At 37.0% G+C, this 20,990-nt stretch overlaps 1 protein-coding gene across 1 annotated transcript; it reads left to right on the forward strand.

Moving 5' to 3' along the window:
• Positions 1-278: 278 nt before the first annotated feature.
• On the forward strand, positions 279-15,316 carry LOC126815828 (neuronal acetylcholine receptor subunit alpha-7). Its single transcript, XM_050541803.2, has 4 exons — positions 279-346; positions 11,214-11,323; positions 11,553-12,091; positions 14,780-15,316. Exons 2-4 carry the CDS (start codon positions 11,271-11,273, stop codon positions 15,157-15,159), a joined length of 972 nt encoding a protein of 323 aa, XP_050397760.1. The 5' UTR covers positions 279-346; positions 11,214-11,270; the 3' UTR covers positions 15,160-15,316.
• The last annotated feature ends 5,674 nt before the right edge of the window (positions 15,317-20,990 follow it).

Raw genomic sequence — 20,990 nt, forward strand, 5'->3', positions numbered from 1 at the left:
ATTCATACAAATAACAATAAGGATAGAAACCGAGATTAATTAAATACAGGCGCGTATACCGGGATTGCTATATATATTAATCTATAGATGACATTATTTTTCTGTTAGTTCATTGGATAGTTTTTAATGAAATATTTACATTGCAAAACACAATTATGATATCGAACTGTTTATTTTTGTTCAAGAGAAACGGTCAGTCAATAAGTGTATTCTTATTGTTAATAGCGTACAGAAATAGTAATCGTTTTAGCACAAGCAAATGCATGAAACATTTCCAACAGAGTGATCATGAAGAAGAGGGGAAATCTTTCAAGCTTTACTATTTTGTTTTTGTGGTATGTAACAGGTATGAGGGCTTTTTTTTTTAAATATTAATAATAAGAATAATAATAATGAAGTTTTATATAGCGTCTTCTCCATGTTGACACATGCTCAAAACGCTTTTTGTAATGGCTCTACTGGTAAAACTGTTGAAACAGGAAAGTCTTTAGTGCGGATTTAAATTGATTAAAAGTTTGTTGATTCTTGATCTGTTGTGGAAGTTCGTTCCATAATCTAGGACCAGCTGAACTGAAAGACCTATACCCATATGACTTCAAATTATATCTTGGAACAACTAGTGACTGTTTATTTTGAGAGCGAAGTGATCTAATAGGGTTGTAGTCATATAAGAGTTCAGATAAGTATTGAGAAGCTGCATTATTGCGACATTTATACACTAATGTTAGTATTTTGTATTTGACTCGCGCCTCAGCAGGTAACCAATGTAAAGAAGCCAGCACATTCTGGATGTGATCAAACTTATGTGTCCTTGTTACTATTCGGGCTGCAGTATTAAGAACCTTTTGGATCTTGGCTAGAAATGCTTGTGGGATTCCATAGAGTAAACTATTACAATAATCAATCCTTGATAAAATAAGTGATCTCACAAGTAGTTTACAAGCGTCAGCAGTGAGATAGTTTCTGATGTTGCATATACAGCGTAGATGATAGTAGCATGTACGGCATACCATATCAACCTGAGCGTCCATTGTCAGAGAAGGATCAAATATCACTCCAAGGTTTCGAACATTTTTGGAGAAATTTATTTCTGAATTACCAATGGTGATTTTAAGATCAGGTAGTAACTTGAGTTGTTGTGATGAACCTACTAAAAGAGCCTCTGTTTTATCGTCGTTCAATTTTAGTTTGTTCGCTTTCATCCACTGTTTAACTGCCAGCGAACAGTCAGTAGTTTTTTGTAAGGCATTTCTGATTAGCATAGGACTAGACACACCAATGAGTTGAGTATCATCGGCGTAAGAGTAGTGCCTCTGATCATAGCCATCGATCACAGACCCTAAAGCGGTTGTATAAAGAACAAAGAAAATGGGTCCTAAAACACTGCCTTGCGGTACGCCACAGTCAAGTTTAAACGGTAGAGATTTAGCCTCACCAAGTAGAACTGTTTGATGTCTATTACTAAGATATGATGTGATCCATAAAAGCGGTGTACCGGAAATCCAAAACTGGTTTTTAAGTCTATTGTATAGAATCTGATGGTCCACAGTGTCGAACGCTGCAGATAAATCCAAAAGAGTCAAAGATGCTACGTTCCCTGTATCCACTGCACACTGTAGGTCGTTGAGGACCCTCAATATATATATTACCATTGACCTCGAAGTTAATGTTTCTGGCGGGGGGGGGGGGGGGGGCTTGGATGGCTGAATGGTTAGCGTGCACGCGCTGTATCATAAAGTCTGTCATTGAGTCGACTGGCGTGGTTTCGAATCCCCGGTTGTACGTGATAAGGAGTAGGGTCGCCTATCCAACCTCGTGGGTTTTCTCCGGATCCTCCGGTCTCCTCCCACTGCTAAAGACCCCTACGCGCAAGCGAATTATTGAAATAAAATTAAAACCATATGTTAGTCCCGAAATGACCTAGTTTGTGTCGAGTGGACGTTAAACCCCATTTCTCTCTCATTCTCTCTAATGTTTCTGGGTGGGTGACTTAATGTTAATCCCGTGCCCTGTGAACATCAAAGAGCCTGTAGTTGTTTTATTCATATAAATAACGGGGTTGGTTTCCGTGTTTGGTTATTCCATGTACATTTCGAATAAAACAAAAAGTATCATTTCCAACATGAAATTTAAAAGCCGATTACAATTATTACAAGCGATATGTTGATTTACCATATTTAGAGAACAAAATGTTATTATTCGCTTTCAATATACTCATTGTTACTTATTGATCCAGCGATATATTTTATTCATGATTAAACCATGGACACGTATATTGCATTTGGAAACCTAAAGAAACATGAACTGCATACATTAAAGTAGATAGTATGTTATTGTATCATAAAATGTTTACATAATACAGTATAAACCATTCATAAAAGGTTGGTCTATTCCCATATATATGTTTTATATACAGAAAAGACCATTATGGTCAATTAAAACGATATTTATTTCCGAGGTACATGTCTACCTTCGACAAAAAGGTCATTATGATCAATTAGAAAGCATACTCAGATTACTACAGAGACCAAAGACAATTACAGCTATCTTTCATAACACAACATAGCAAAACAAATCTAAATGTACATGGTGTATAAAATTCCAAAAATAGCTTGTAACTAAACAGAGATTAAAACTATTTCGGCCGTAATAATAACATTTGTGGGAAATGCAGGATTGTACAGTGTTTGTGATATGATATCTACTGATAGGGGATCGGTTTCAGAAGAGTTATTTGCCACATAATTTGATAATATCGTTTTAATGCACATGAACGCAATAAACTTTTCACACATAGCCTCAGCTTACTAAAATGTGTAAAAGAATTGTCCACGTTACTGGCCATGTACCTTCGATTTGTCGTGTACATTTGATTTGTTGGAAAAGACCTAAATTCGGTTTTCTTTAAAACAGACGTCTTTAAATGTTAACATGGCAATCTAATTAAAATTCTATCATACAGTTTATTTTCTTTATATACAATACATTGTAATCTTACAGATATTATGCGAAGAATTTGTTTTATATCAAATAATCGAATCCAGAATAGCTAACCCCTAAACCAAACCGAACAAGCGGCTGCCATGTACGATACACCCACATTTTGCAAAAGATGCATCGAGAACATGGAAAACCAATAGGACCCATCCTTTCAGTGGACCAATGCTTCACATCGAATTAGAAAAAAATCGGTTTAAATTTCTAACCTTTCTCGCGTTCACAAGGTTTTCGGAAGAATGGGGGCAACTTGAAATATGTGTTCAGAATTAAAAGATCTTGGATGAGTTTGATCACGGATCGTTGAATATTCTCAAGTGATTCCAATGCTAGAAACTGAATGTGAAAAAAAAACCCGTTAATAGCCTTTTTCGCATTCAGGAACTACAGCCTCTATCCAAGTCGCAAACTTTTCCGCATATGCTAGGTTCCAACTATCACAATTCGGACTACGATTGGAATCGTGATGTAATCGTGGTGATTCTATCAGGTCTTATCATATATTGAGGTCAGTCGTAGCAATCGTGTTGACTGTATCGAAACGTATCAGAACATAGGAACCTGGCGTAAGGCGGCATGACTCTGGAAGGAAAAGGTTGTGAAACGCTGATTATCTTAAAGGTTCGTCCTCTCATGACCCAATTCTTCAAACTAATTTGAAAAAAAAAATGTCTGTTCTAAAATATAGCCATTATCGACTTTACAAATTTTTCGGAAAATGGGGCTTAACTCCGCAACGGAGGGTCCTATGCACATCAAAATTATTCGAGATCTTTTGGTCCTTAACATTGTCAGTTTCATCTTAGATTGTGGGCTCCAGAAGATCTTCAAACTTTATATATATTTCACTTTCTGGGTAAAACGCAGGGACCAGAAGCTAAGGTGTGATGCGAAACCTTTCTACTTTTAATTCTTAACATAGATGTTCGTTTTCATCTGAATCAGACAAAAATTGTAGCCTCTAGATGGTTCAAAAACATTATACATAATTCACATGAAGGGTAGGGGGCGTAACTCCGGAACAGATGGGCCGAAACACACCAAAATCAAATTCATCCAAGATCTTTTGAGCTGAACACATATCAAGTTTCATCTAGATTGTGACCTGTAGAGGGACCTAGGGTATTGGATGACCGAATGGTTAGCACGTGCGCTCTGTATCATAAGATCTGTCATTGAGTCAACTGGCGTGGTTTCGATTCCCCGGTTGTACGTGACAAGGAGTGGTTTCCTCCCACTGCTAAAGACCCGTACGCGCAAGCGAATTATTGAAATAAAATTTAACCATGTGTTAGTCCCAAAATGACCTATTTTGTGTCGAGTGTACGTTAAACCCCATTTCTCCCGGACAGCGGCACTACGGCCTACTCTTATATCAAATTCCAACTGTCAAGGGATCTTTTACGTGCACGCCAATGTGTACACGGGACCTCGGTTTTTCGTCTCATCCGAATGATTAGACAGCTGTCCTTGTCAGGCCCTCTGTCCTGCATCACTGAGAAAGGGGAACCACGCCGGAAAATCTGGATGAACAATGCTAGAAATGCTTGTGGGATTCCATAGAGTAAACTATTACAATAATCAATCCTTGATAAAATAAGTGATCTCACAAGTAGTTTACAAGCGTCAGCAGTGAGATAGTTTCTGATGTTGCATATACAGCGTAGATGATAGTAGCATGTACGGCATACCATATCAACCTGAGCGTCCATTGTCAGAGAAGGATCAAATATCACTCCAAGGTTTCGAACATTTTTGGAGAAATTTATTTCTGAATTACCAATGGTGATTTTAAGATCAGGTAGTAACTTGAGTTGTTGTGATGAACCTACTAAAAGAGCCTCTGTTTTATCGTCGTTCAATTTTAGTTTGTTCGCTTTCATCCACTGTTTAACTGCCAGCGAACAGTCAGTAGTTTTTTGTAAGGCATTTCTGATTAGCATAGGACTAGACACACCAATGAGTTGAGTATCATCGGCGTAAGAGTAGTGCCTCTGATCATAGCCATCGATCACAGACCCTAAAGCGGTTGTATAAAGAACAAAGAAAATGGGTCCTAAAACACTGCCTTGCGGTACGCCACAGTCAAGTTTAAACGGTAGAGATTTAGCCTCACCAAGTAGAACTGTTTGATGTCTATATCTAAGATATGATGTGATCCATAAAAGCGGTGTACCGGAAATCCAAAACTGGTTTTTAAGTCTATTGTATAGAATCTGATGGTCCACAGTGTCGAACGCTGCAGATAAATCCAAAAGAGTCAAAGATGCTACGTTCCCTGTATCCACTGCACACTGTAGGTCGTTGAGGACCCTCAACACAGGGGTCTCAGTGCCATGGTGGGGTCTGTAAGCAGACTGAAACTTATCCAACAACTCATATTTCGAGATATGGGGTTGAAGACGGAGATTTACAGCTCTCTCCACAATTTTGGAAAGGAATGACAAGTTAGACACATATTACCTTTCCAGTTTTTAGTTTCTCGCCGCGTTTGTGTAAATAGAATTAAATTATGTTTAGTTCTGCTTATATTAGGGAAACCTTTTGATGACCTTCCCGAATACTTTGATTTTATTGGCAAATCATTTGATACCTAGAGGTTAAATGGTTTTCGGAAGTTCTACAACTTTTTCCGAAATATCCAAAATATGTCGTTTTTATATGCCCCCATTATTATGTCGTCATCCTGTCCATTAAACCGTTTGTCAACAATCGGATAGTTTTGTACGGATCCCTTTCTGATTTGTTGTGAAGCATTGTAGTCGTGAGCGGACGAAGTTTTACTCGCCTTTGCCGAAAACCTTGTGAACACAATGTAGGCTGTAGTTTTTAACGGGGTGTTTTTGAAATTTGGTAGGAACCATTGGGGTTATCAGAGGATGAACATTTACTGATTTTCAGCTTTCCGTTTCTGAGCCTTGTACGATAGAGGCTATAGTTTTTAACAGATTTTGTAAAATGTTGGTGTGAAGCATTGGGATCATTTCCGATTAACCTAGTAGACGCGATAAAGGCTATAGTTTCTACTGGACCTTTTTCATATTTGGCTTGAAGAATAGGGGTCATCGATTGCTATGATATATTCATAATCGCAGCCTTCCGTTCCTGATTTATATCCCACTTTGCTGAAATCCGTGTGAACGCGACATAGGCTATAAGTTTTAACAAATATTTTTTGGAAAATTAGTTGGAAGCAATGGGGTTTTAATATAAAAGGGTAAACCGTAGAGATTAGTATTCTTCAAGGATCATTATACAATTTCCTCAACATCCAGGTTTTCCTTTCGGATAAGCTGCAATTGAGACAAAGCTGCTGCATGGGCCTTTGTGTGACTGTTCGGAGCGTTACGAACACTTCGATTGTATCGGGACAGTATTTGCCGCATAGAGAACAAAAATTATTTTAAAAGCTCTTTGACTATCCTAAATGACCAAACTGGTCGTTCGTAAAACAATATTGACTCACGGCTGATATTAGTCGTAAAAAAATATTAACGCCAGTTTTAAACTAATAAGTATGATTTAAGTGTTTTATTTTTGCATAACATTCGTTTCTAATCTCGGCTCCCAGTGAGAGGTTTACCGTTCGCTTTGGGAAATCTCGCGGGCCACTGTGGTGTGAGTGATGCATCCTTCCGCTTCACAAAGATCCAAGATGGCGTCCCCACTCTCGATTCTTCATAAATTTCGCGTATTTAGAAGAATCACTCACATTGCGCGCTAATAATAGTTCCCGGTAACTCATCGAATCGGCTGTTTTTGAATGAGGGGTCACGGTGGTTAAGTGGGTAAGACGCTAGCTCGCTAGCCTGGAGGTCGGGTGTTCGATCCCTGCATTGACCGAGAAAGTTTATCCAGATTTCCCGACGTGGTTTCCCGTTGTCAGTGATGCAGGACGTAGGGCCTGACACGGACAGCTGTGTAGTCGTTCGGATGGGACGAAAAACCGAGGTCCCGAGTATATATTGGCGTGCACGTAAAAGATCCCTTGACAGTTGGAATTCGGTATACGTAGGCCATAGTGCCGCTGTCCAGGCAAAATTTCCCTCATAGCACACTGTATGGCGTATGCCCGTCTTCATTAGCCCAGTTCGGAGCAGAACAGTAGGACGTTAAACCCAATTTCATTTCATTTCATTTACGTGCTGGGGCCCAGTATTGCAGAACATCTGAAAGTATAAGTAAAGAATGTATCAAATACCAAATAGACAGGATTCGCAAGTTCAATACTCCATCCATTCCGTTTTTACACGCCCATATTTTCATGTGGACGTATATTGTCGTCGCCCCTGTCCAGCTACAATCTACAAGTCTTATCCGATTTTGACGAAACTTCAAATATTGGTTTATCTCCAAAAGATCTAGGTTCATTTCGATTTTAGCATGTATCGTGGATTATGGCCCCTGGTGGTACAAAAAAACACGTTTTTAGCTTGTGGACACTCTTAGAGGTCACAATGTGTATAAGATTTAGATGAAACTTAAAATGTATGTTTATAACCCAAGGATCTCGGTTCCTTTCGATATTCGCACATATCGGACCACAACTTTCTTGATTATGGTACCTGATTGTACCAAATAGTCTGGATTTAAGCTTGTGGACCCTCTCTATAGGGCACAGGTTTTATACGTCCACATATATTGTCCTCGCCCTGTCCATCCGGACGTTCGTCCACAATTTGTTTGTGGACACCACACGGGTCATAATTTTTATCCGAGTTTATATAGGTTTATATCCAAAAGATCTCCGTTCCTTTTGATATTGGCATGTATTGGGTCGTAACTTCATGGATTAACGCCCCTGATTGTACGAAAAATCGCGTTTTCAGCAATTTTTATCCGATTTCACCATATGATGGTTATGTTCGAATTTCGTGAAACTAAGACCGAAACTACCGCTCCTTGTACGTAAATAATGTTAAAGCATGTAATATCAAGGTTGTGGACGCCCTAGAGGTCACAATTCTGGTCCGATTTTGATGAAATTTAACATATGTGTTTATATCCCAAAGACCTTGGTTCCTGTCGATATTCGCGCATATCCTGTGACATCCTGTATTATGTTCGCTGATTGTACGAAAAGTCACGTTTTAACTTGTGGCCCTCTAGAGCTCCCATTTTTTTAAAATCTAATTTTAAAAAATGTTTAAATATATTAGTGTTCAACTAATGACAGTTGAGTTCGAATTTCGTGAAAATCAGACCGAAACTGCCCGACAAAATTAACGCTCCTTGTACGCAAATAGTGTAAAATCCTACAGTACCAAGGTTCGCGTATATCGGACCATAACGTCCTGGATTATGATTGTAATATAATATTAAAGACACACCCTGCGATCAATCCGGAATAAAGCCAAGGATGAACCGATATCTTCATTGTAATGCATTCGAGCGTTTTTAGTCATTCTAACTTGTACACCTCATTGTTTCAAGATCCTGATAACAGTCGAGGCGTTGCGGGTTCATAACTGCTGCATCTCTATATAAAATAATTATAATTATCTACACACTTATAATAACATAAACAGTTTAATTAGCTACACAACTAACCCCAACCATAAATAATTTAAAACTATAGCACTAGTTTCAACTTAATTGCCAATTAAAATAGCTTAAGCTGATATTGATTACGAAAGCAGCCTTCGGCTCAATACGTAACATAAATAGCAGTGTTAATGATATCTAAAATAGTGAACTATTTGATATTTTTAACGACGATAACAATTACAATCCATATTATATAGCTGCGTGTACCGTACTATACAATAACCGTTATTGGAACTGTACCTGGCACGCTAACTAAATGTGGAACTCTTCGCACAAAAGTTAACTTCAGTCACTGGGAAAAGGGACAAATTTAACATTAAGCAGTGGCTATTGTTACGACGAGTCGTAAAGTAGTCCTCGGGCTATTGTTACGATCGGTTCTAGTAAATACATATAACCAATTTTATCTTTGAGCGACATTTAGAAATTGATATATGTTATAGACGTAATAGCATAATATATTGGAATACAATTTCAGTGTCGCTTTAATCATAATAGTAATAATTGTCTGAGGCCATTTTCTCTGTGGCCTTGACAAATACGAAGCCAGAACTGGAAGAATAAATGAAAGACTAATGTTATCTTCCAGTTTGCAATTTGTGACGTTTTTTCCTTTTTATCCAGAATGGATTGGCATTAAGAATATTCCAAGCTATTTAAGACTTGGTTTGACGTTTATCATGTACATGGTTTGGGTGAATTAACTAAACTTTTCTTGGGTGTTCTTGATAAAATGTTAACTTAAGAATAGGGAGGAACTGTTATGTTATGACACAATCGCCCAAAATTGACAAAGAATGATTACATCTATATTAACAATTATTGTTATCTGATAATAACGTATTATATTTCAGCTATTTCGTGTTATACATTTGATGATGTGTACAGATTAAAAGAAGATCTGTTCAAAACGTCAAATTACTCAACCATGGTTCGTCCGAAATTAAATCAATCAGAACAAACAGAAATTAACATTCAACTGTTTTTAAGTCGTTTAATTGAACTGGTAAGAAATTCATGGTTACACAACTCCACCGCAATGAATATTGATACTATTGGGCCCCTAACGGGTATTCACTATAATATGGTGCATATCGAAATATCTAAATCTACACATAACAAGTCCATGTATATGATAATCGAAGTTAATAACTAAACGTTAGAAACATGCACAGAAGGCTAATATGTTTATGGCCTCTATACGGGCCCAAACCAATCTGATTAAAACACAGATCCTACTTCGTTTCGTTTTTTATAGTTCAAAATTTCGTTTTACTTGTCTTTATTACGCTAGGATCTGGAAGAGTTGTTATCATTGACGTGTTCTGGATGGTGTGAGGTATTGGCCAATGAAATGGCCTGTAACGGCGAGCTTTAGACGTGTTTTGCACGGAACTGTGGGTAATCCACTAGTAACATCAATGCTGATTGGTTAATCAAATGTCTGACATCATAGGTCAAAAGTTGGTCGTATGACCTCTGACGCGACCTATCGCTACAACCGGTCAGATCTTCATGTAGTGTAGGCCCTCGAAAGTATAAAAACGAAACGAAATATAGATCTGTATTTTAACCAGATTGGGCTCAAACTATGCGCGAATGAAGTGAACGTAGTAGCAACTGTTTACAATCTGGTTTAACAGTTCATGGAGTGTCTCGGACTGGCTTGGGTGGGAAGCGTATTCCAGAACTTTGAGCCTGTTGAAAATTGTCGCTACTATGTGTTACTACTTGACGTGGTCTAGCATCAATACCATTCCTTCTTCTTGCTGAGGGGTGAGATAGGTGTGGGTCTTGATTTTCTTCAGGGACTTCTCTTGTTTGCTGTGATGGGAACTCTATACATGACATGTACGCTCAAGAACGCGTCTGTCGGCACATTGTCGAAGCTTTTGAACTCCCTGTAAATTTTACTGGCTAAACGGATGAGTGTCGGCCCCTGTGTACGTCTGTACAAAGTAAAGGGGCATTTCAGACGATTACATCGCTAGAGCCAGTGCCGTTCTGCCAAATAGTTTTCGAAAAGGCGAATCGTTACGAAAAGAGTGGCGTGAGAAAAAAAAATACAGTCAAGAATAATTAGAGCTTTTCACGTTGTTATAGTTTATTGTATCCGTGCTCCATTCAAGCAGTATTTACAACAGCCTGTCTACCGATGACCTTAGTAAATGATCCTACAACTACAGACTATTTCTGTTTTATTTCAGAATTCACGTGAACAAGTTATGAGAACCACAGGATGGTTTGTTATTGTAAGTAATGTTCACGAGTTTCAAAAGTTAGCTTCAAATTGTACATAATAGCAAAAGGAAAGTCCAAAACACAATGGAGTTATCGTCACTAACAAATTTTCAATCAGTTGACTCGGCTGAAACTTGAAATTGTGCTATTAGTCCGGCAGTAAAAGGTCATGCCTATCGTTCCACGTGATACAATATCACAGTTTCTGGTTCTACATATCTGAAACACGTGGAAACTAGACACAATCTTTGTAAGCACGCAACGGCAAGGTCCAACTCGAGTTTCCATTTAACACGACGGCAGTGACCATTCGGAGTATGCATATATAGAGTCCGCGTGTCAGTTTCTTTCTACTGGTAAGGATCAACCATTCTATAGAACCTAATGCCTTAATCGTATCTCTTGTTATTCCCATTTTCTGTTTGAAGACATGGGTAGATGAAAAATTGACGTGGAATCCAGACAACTATGGTGGTATTATAGAAATGAATGTTCTCCAAAAAGATATATGGATTCCTGATTTGACAGCTACTAATTCGTATGTATATTCGTTGTTTTTGTTGATTGTTTTAATTTGCAGGGTTTGATTTCATTGTACCCATGCAGATTTAGGATTCTTGTTATTAGGACCTTGCAGTTTGAATTATATCCGAATTAGGAATTAAAATCATTCGACAGGATGTAAGACAGAATCCTATTAGCACCATTTTGTTGTTAAAACCTTGTTTACTCTTACGTAATAAGTATATATTTGTTATTCTCTACAGAATTGATGAGGATGCAATTTTTGGAGGCGACAATCTACGAGTGTATGTTAACCATAGTGGTAACATTGACTGGGAACCAGGCTTTACTTTCACTACGAGTTGTACTGTTGATGTAACTATGTTTCCGGTAGATTATCAGACATGCTCAGTAACTGTTATGCCCTGGATGACTGCTGATAATGAGATTATAATTAATAAAACAGAAGTTGTCACAGACCATCTTTTAGCCCCTAACGGTCAGTTTGATATCGTGGGAAGCAGTGTTACCAAATCGAAATTTTCCATTTTTGGAAATCCCAATAACAAACTGACCGAGTCAGACTTTACCCTAGAACTGAAACGGAAGTCAACGTTTTATCTTTTAAATGTAGTTGGGCCTATTGCAGCAATCTCGTTTCTGTGTGGAGTTAGCTTTCTTGTACCCTCGGAGAGTGGAGAAAAGTTAACAGTTGCAATAACAGTGTTGTTATCCTTAACAGTTTTCCTGGGTGTCGTTGATGATTATCTACCAAAGACATCAGACAGCATCTCGTATTTTGGTGAGTTTATAAATTAATGCATGTATCAAGACTACCACTTTACACATCGGGTCTCGTGATTTATTGTGAAAAACTAACATATTTCAATTATATAAAATTAAGATATTAGCCTTTGAAGGTGTGAAAAGACGTGTACACAAATTGCAATCACGGTACTGGTTGTTCGAAGCTAAATCTCGCTCCTCCATTTCTCAATTAAATCAAAATATGGCTGAACCGTTCTAATCTTTTTAATACGGTGTACATAAGTTAATTAATGTCTAATAAATAATTTAGAAAACATTTCAGGCCTAAAGAAAGACCTGCAATAGGTAGATTTAGCTCTTGCATAATGTTTAACCCATACTATCAGAAATTATTCCATTTCTTTAAAATGATGAGCCAATATTATCTCAAAATGAGTATAAAAATCATTTATGTACATAAAACATTTTATCGGCAAGTGTATAACTCAATAGTTAAAACAATGATAAGTAAACACGTGATCACCGGTGATCACATGTGGGCGGGGCTTAAGCTTTAGTCGACCCTCGCTGGTATATCTAAGCTCATTAGTCATTAGTAAGTCGCTTTGGATGTGCCAGCTTTATATTGTGTTACCGATCACCTCATAATTTACGCATATTTGGATATTTGTTTAAAATTCTTGGAGAAAGTCTTGGATCGTTAATTTGGGAAACCCGGTGGTTTACCTGAGTAAGTTTTAAATTTAGTATAGAAGCTCCAGTAAATGACTTAGTTCCAAGTTCTACTATGGTACCCACGCTGTCAGTGACCTACTTAGACCGCCATCTTGAAATGCAAGAAAAAACTCTTATTCTTGGAGCTTCGCACATCGCAAGATTGGACAGCTTTATTCAAAAGAACACACAATGGACCAATTTAAACTTAAAGAAAAGCTGTTTCTCAAGTTATGTTTATTTGGTGTTTCTGGCGGTTCTATTCTCAAATCTAGACACGTACATAAATTCGAGTTGAAAGTTCGTTCCGAAAAACCAAGTCATCTGATACTTCATTTAGGAGGAAACGACCTTGATAGTGCCGAGGATAACACCGAATTAATAGTGTTTAAATTAATCGCGTACGCAGAGACTCTTAGAAAGCGGTACACTTATTTGAATACCAGCAGAATTATTTGTGGAAATAAATTATTTATAGATATTTCAAATCTTTGCACTTAATATAGGAATGCAATCATTGATATTGAAGAAATCGCACAATTCTGTCAGTTTTGGATAATAATAATGTAGTAGGTGGTTGAATTTTCAGTATTGGGGATATTTGGTCATTATTTGGCTTGACTCAGACGCTTCAACTACTGGGTACAGATACTATAAATAGATTTTTGCAGATTATCCTTAACATTTTGCTAATTCTGTAAATTAATAGACTTTTTAAATATATAATTGCAGTATTATGTTAGTTATTCAAATAAGGTGGTATTTGGAAGTATTGGGTAATTCGTTTAAGCATTTAAGTCACTGATCAGTGATGTATCAATAACAGCTCAGTGTTTTATTTTTTTTAAAAATGTATCAGTTCGGTTAAACATGCATTATGCAAGAGCAAAATCTGCTTATTACAAGTCTTTCTTTAGGCCTGAAATGTTATCTAAATTATCAATTAGACATTAATTAACTTATCCAGACCATAATAAACTCTCGATGTCAAGGCTAGCCTTCGATGTAGGCTGGATTAGATTCCTATATGCCGCTAACGGCCAAAGATAATTAAATCAGAAAAAGTGGATAATCGAGACTATGCTGTTTATATTAATGCTTTTAGTAATGATAACCGAGACTATGCAAAAATTTCACCGGTTTCTTTTTCGGCTCATAGTGGATCAATTTGACTGAAATTTTCAGCAAATTACCTTTACACTATCTAGTTTTTAACTATTATAGCGAGAACTGCCATCTCTTTATCTTATCTCCCATAATGTATCTTTAATTCTATCCCACCCAACCCCACCTAAATACAACATTAAAAGACGGTCGGGTCGAACCGATCATAAATTTACTTATGCACAAGTCCTAATACAGGCATCATTTTTTTTTAGTCTGGACCTCATCTTCAACCCGATGGACATATGTAATCGGTATTGGGGGTGTTGCTAAGAAGTGGAACGGGTTTCACCCCCCCCCCCCCAAATGCTATTGCTGTTGTATTACAGGTTCCATATTTATAACATTTATCGGTAAATATTAATTCGTGATCATAAGATGAAAAATAGGCATAGTTTATGGAAATTTGATGCCGCATATTATACTAGATAACGCAAACAACTACTTATGAATCACAAGACGGCTGTATCTAAATTCGCCATATTAAGACGTCCAGTCTGCAATCATTATTTTGTTAATACATAGGCCTACTTATATAATATGCTATGGAATTATATAAGATACAAGATGGCCATAGGTATATTGTAAATATCTTTGTAAAACGTGTCTGAATGTACTGCCATCTGATAATCATTCCGTCGCCCGTCCCGTTTCAGCAACACCCTCGTTACTGATTGTGATTATGGTGAATACAACTCGACCAGGGATATGTGGCAATAGATACTAAACCCTCATATTTTCTACGCACGATATTTCTGATTACAGACATTGTTGATTTCATCATTTATCGACCAAATGTGATGATGTTCAGTGCCGATTAAAACAATACATTATTCTCTTTCAGTGATTTATGTGACGTTATTAATCGGAATGAGTTTTTTAGCAGTCATAGGAAATGTGATTACCCTCTTCATTCACAGCAGGAGTTCAAGTGCTACCATACCACGATTTTTAAAGATTCTCATAATTCGAAAGTATAAAAACGCAAAATCTGAACAAAGGTCAATGGATAAGGTGTTTCCTGCATCCCTCCGTAGAAGTTCTGTCGTGTCGATTATGACTATGCCAGTGAAACCATCTTGCTGTGACATATGTGGTATAAATAATGAATCAGTTTGCAATCACTGGCCAGAAGTTGCAAAGATGGCCGACAAGTTCGTTTTTATCATTTTTACTCTTACTCTTTTCGGTATTAATGCTGGGTTTTCTTTTATGTATATGTGAAAGGTGTTCTGCAACCTTTGTTACACCCGTTTTGTTACAGACCATTGCAAGTGAGTTTCCAGTCAGTTAGTTTATTCTATTGAAATATAAGTACATAATCAGTGGAGAATGATATGATTCCGACGAGAGACGCTCTTTATTTAATTGTTAATCTCAAACCCAATTGTTAATCTCAAACCCAACCTAACTCCTTGACTTGATCCGGGTCAAATTCATAACAATGCATTAGCCATAAATATCTAATATGGCCAGGGAACATAAATTTGACGCTAGGGTTTCATTAGTCTCGGCCTATGAACGTTTTTTTTCCATTTATTAATGTGTTTTAAGTGAGCCCCATTAATATTGTAGGCTTAGTCGTGGGTCTATCTATTTTACTCATCACTATGGTTATTCATGTAAATACATTTAGAAAACAGTATATACGCACTGGTACTTAGGATACACAACTGTAGTCATCCACTTCTATATCAAATTTATAAGGATAAAATTACAAATATGATAAGGTTTTCATAGATGTGTATAGTAATTAGATAATTTAATTTTTTTTAATGAATACACAAATAAAACAATATGTATATTTTGTACTGACATATTACTTGAGTTTCCCTCAGCACTATTGGATGATTGTTCATGTACGGGCTAAATACCAGTGTTTAACTTCGTTTGAACAAGCCAACAGTGAGGCTGATGTCCTCTGCCGAAATCTTAAAAATAAACAGATGACACATATCAATTAATTGCACATTTTTCCTTTTCAAATCAAACTGATTATCTGTGCTTCTCTAAGCATAAAATGTTCACGATCAAACTTAGTCAGGTTTCGAAATACCTGGTAGTGAAACTATACACTAAGTTTCATCACTCTCCGTTAGTCAGAATTAAAGGTATATTGTCCCATAGCATCGACCAATGAAATTGATTATCTTTAGCAGGAAATATTAACCATTGAACTCAAGTCAAAACAATCGCCGAAAGAACATCTATATCGCAATTAAAAGCGAGATTTTTTATGATCCAAAGTCTTGACCAATCATGTTGCTTATCGCTACTTAGTCTAAGCAGACAATTCTCATCATCTAACTTGGTCAATGTATTGATATAATGAATCTATACTCAGAGTTTCATCGCTCTGACCCATGAATTACTAATAAACACATACACCAGGTTCTAGCTCAATTAGAAGGAAAGTTATTGTATCCCAAAAGGTGTGACGGGCAGGTAGGCAGGTCCGTTTTAATAGTCCCCATGCTTTCTTCGAAATGCGGGGAAAAATAAAGTAATCGAAAGTGCGCGGACATGTTATCAACATTCTGTGCGTTTAGCTAATCCGTTGTGCCAAACAGCACCCACAACGGCATCACAATATGGAACGGTCATCCCGTGTAACTTGTAAGGACAAACGCCATCATTAAGGAATAACAGAGCGAGGTTTACGTGTAGCAAAAGTATCAAGAGGTCTAAGACTAGCAGACTAGTTAGAACTTTTGGGTTGAAAATGTGAACTCCACCTACCTATTTCGGGAGACGTAAAGACATTTGACATATTTTTATGAAACAAATGAATTGGTAATCAATTAATTGCACATATTTATCTTTTAAATAAAGCATTGAGCAATCAAACTACTTATCTATATAGTCTTAGCAGAAAATGTTCATGATCGAATTAAGTCCAGGCTTTGATGTAGCGAAACTATACAACTAAGTATTGATGTAATGAAAGCATACTCTATGTATAGCCACTCTCGACCAAGTAGAATCAAAGTTAATAGTTATCCAAAGTCTCAACCAGTGCAATTGCGTATCTCCGTTTAGTCCTTGTGGATATTTCTCACCATCGAACACCCTGGGCACATTTACCTTATCGACACATACGTCTATTTGAAGGGGGGGGGGGTATTGTGTTTCAAAGTCAGAACAAATCAGAATGAAGTCTCTACGTAGCCTGGGCATGTTTATCGTCGAACTTAATCAAGGTATTGCTGTACCCAAACTGTACACCTAATGTCACCACTATCACTCATCTAGAATCACAAGTGATCGAACTCTTTAGTCTCGACAATCAAATTACTCATCTTCTACTTCCCCTATAGCAGAAAAGTATTGTTATAGGACTTGGATTATAAGGTTATACGCGAAGTGTCACCACACTCGCTTGATTAGAATCAAAAATTTTGTGTCGCAGAGCAGCAACCAATAAAATTTCTTACCTCAACCTACTACATCAGGGTATTCAGCTCATAAACACCTACGTCATGTTTCAACAGTCTAGCCCCATTTAATCCCGTTAACAATAGATTTTTTACGGTTTTAATAGCCATAGATGTGTTAAAAATTCCACGTCCGATGGCTATTCATTGAATATACTGCTTGTTATTCTCGCACTACGTTCCTAGCCAGGGATCAGTTTGGGACTAGTAATTCTTTGGGTTTCCTGCGAAGCTCAACTTTACAAATATATGCATAATAATACCAAGGCTGTGGACACACTCCTTGGAAACATAATTTTTATACGACTTTGATAAAACGGACAATGTATGTTTATAACCGAACGATCTCGACATAAACTGCCCGACAAAATAGCCTCTTGAAAGCATGTAATACCCTGTCTGTGCGCCATCCAGAGGTTCCAATTTTGATATACCCCAAATAAAAGGTCTGGGTCATTTCTATATTGGCACGTATTGGGCCTTAACTTTCTGGAAAAGGACCCTTGATTGTACGAAATATCCCCATTTTTATCTTTTTTTTTAAAAAAAACCGCTCAAATATATCACCGTTACACCATAATTATGGTTGAGTCCGAATATCTTAAAAATCGGACCGAAACTTTCAATCAAATGACCGATCCCCCTTACGAAAATAGATGAACTTAAAACCAGTATCACTAGCTCTTGGATGGGTTCAGTTTTGGTGCGCATCTAACTTATTAATTTGACCATAATCAACTCTCGATAACATCGCTAGCCTGCGATATTTACTGGATTATGATCCCATTTGCTGCTCGACTTCCATTCATAATTTAATCTTGAAATTAATGATCGAGACTATGTTTTTTATCGTACAGACTTTAGTAATGATGATCGAGGCTAGGCCGAAATTTCAATCGCTTAATTCTCGGTTCGTAGTGGATCAATTTGACTGAAATTTTCAGCATATTGCCTTTACATGATCTTGTTTTTAATATTTATAGAGAGAACAGCTAGCTCTTTATCTTATCTCCCATAATGTATCTTTAAGGATAAAAAATTCTTGGATGAGTTCGACTTTGGTACGCATCAAACCCCACATTCTAGAGCTATAGCCCCTTCTTTTTACGCAAAATGTGAAATATGTATGAATTTTTAGGCCCTCCAGAGTGGCTACACTTGTTATCCCATTCTGATGAAACTTTAAGATACATTATGGGAGATTAGATAAAAAGCCGGAAGATCTTACTACAATAGTTAAAAACTAGGTTATGTAAAGGGAATTTGCTGAAAATTTCAGTCAAATTGATCCACTCTGTTAGATTGAATTTCGGGCTTAGTCTCGATCATCATTACTAAAGTCGGTACGATAAAATACATCGTCTCGGTTATCTATTTCACGTTAAGGATCAAAAGATTGAGTGAGCGCTATTGATTTTACCTCTTCCCCATACATTTCTGTGAAAATATAGGAGTATTTTACAGGGCAACCGCTTGTTTCAACTGGTCATAACTGATAGCAGTGAATTATTTGATAGATAAGGGACACGAAACAGTGTGAGATAATAAAATAAAACCAAGTACGAACAATCCAAACCATTAGACAAAATTCGAAGTCCTAAAAAAACGGTATAGGCAAAATAGTATAATAAAACTCTATCCCGTCGGGTTTTTTTTTTGTTTTTTTTTTCAAATACCTAATCTGTCATAGATACAACAGAAGTGGGATGGGGTTGAAAGAAAGATCGACTCTTCATTTAACTAATCGTGACATTCGCAACTAGAAGTCCCTTTACCCATGGATCAGTAGATACCATAACAGGGTTTTCTTGTGTGGTAATACTTGCGTTACAATAACCCGGAGTAAGAATACTTGCGGTAATGATAAAGTCAAAATACCTCTAAAGCAAGTGTTAAATGTAAAACGTCAAATGTTAAATGAATTTATACAATCTGTAGTTTTGGTTTGTTTGCAATGGGTTTTGGACACTTACAATTATTTTCTCCTCACAACAAGAACGTGAAAACAATTCTGTCATTACTAGGTGCGAACTAACCCTTATTTGAAAAACTAACCCCTTCTCCATCAGATTACAGATTTTCTGCGTTTCTTTAAGATAATAAACTGCGTCTTTTTCGTGTACAAGACCATATGCATTATTTACATTACCCTTAAATTTACTATGCCCACTATATCTGCTATAAGCCAGTAATTGCCGCCATTATAAAGTAGTAATAACTGATTTTACTCTAGTGTAAATATGATATATTTTTGATGGATGCAAATGTACATTTTCGATAATGAAACCAGGTATTATTTTTACTTTGGATTTTTGTTTTGTTCATTATTTGATTGCTTTTATTTCAGAACCAATATAGCAAAGTATATTCATCAAGCCATGAATATTTTTGTTTTGTCTCTTGCCAATGCCAACAAGATATTTAGATTTTTCTAATATTGATATTTGTTGGGAGTTTTTTTTTTTTTTTTTTTGGGGGGGGGGGGGGTAATAATTCTGTATTATTTCTGTAATAAAAGTTGGCACTAATTGAACAACATCACAGTTATATCTGTCCTTGCAAGGATTTAACAATTACGGATCCCCACTGATTACAGCGATGGTAAATTTGAGTGATAAAAATTGAGGTCGTGAAAAAGCTGTTGACCCTTTTCAAATTCTACTCACTAGATGCTTCTCATCGAATCTGTTTTTAACAACCTTGAGAGGTCCTCTTTTGACAATAGGAACATCTTTAAGAGGTTTCGCTTGAACATTATTTGATTTTGGTGAAGACCAAGCACATAAAATAGATGAGCGTATGTGAATTAAGATCTGGCAGCCTGGCATATTCGCAGATTCCCATTGCCAACTTCTGCTCAGAAACACGAAACCTTCATTGCCTGACTTATTAGGCTCCAGCATATCTATTCTGTCGTGACAAACTATGTTCATCAATTTAGTCCTGGGAGTAACTCGTCAGATCCCCAAACAGCTTAAGGACATGTAAGTGTACTTCATCGTTGGCCAGCATCCAAACTTCGTGAAGTGTTCATTTTTACCGGTGTATGCCGATGCGGCTTTGAGTGAAATTGGGTTACACCTTACCTTGGGGGAATGATGTATACTTAACGAACTGCAATTAATTAGGCAAAGGCCTGGATTTACGATGGCCGATCTAAGATGGCAAATGGACACCAAACTGGCGCCCATAGCAACCCGTAAAGAAAGCAGTTTTTTGACCGAAAAGTGGTTTTTGGACTCACAGGCGTCGTTACCGTGGTCGGAGGACCTTGAAATTTTAATGGAATGTGTATTGAAGCCCTAGCTACCACATATTTCTTTCTTTTATTTGCTTTTAATATGTGATAGATGTATTAATTTTTTTCTGCTTTTAATATGTGATAGATGTATTATGCATCCCCTGTGACCACCGGAACGATCTCTGTGTATTCAAAAAAGACGTTTTTGTGCTTTTCGAAATTTCGGGCTGTTTTTTTTTTAGCAAACTGACACTGTTCCTGTGATCTTATGAAATTAAAATTTTGCTAGGATGCGTAAAATACTTCTACCTATCCACGTATGGAGGAGCCGATAAAATTTAAAAAAAACGCATTTTTATTATACTTCCACGCTCATAATG

The sequence above is a fragment of the Patella vulgata genome, chromosome 3 (assembly GCF_932274485.2).
Source record: "Patella vulgata chromosome 3, xgPatVulg1.2, whole genome shotgun sequence".
Lineage (NCBI taxonomy): Eukaryota > Metazoa > Mollusca > Gastropoda > Patellidae > Patella > Patella vulgata.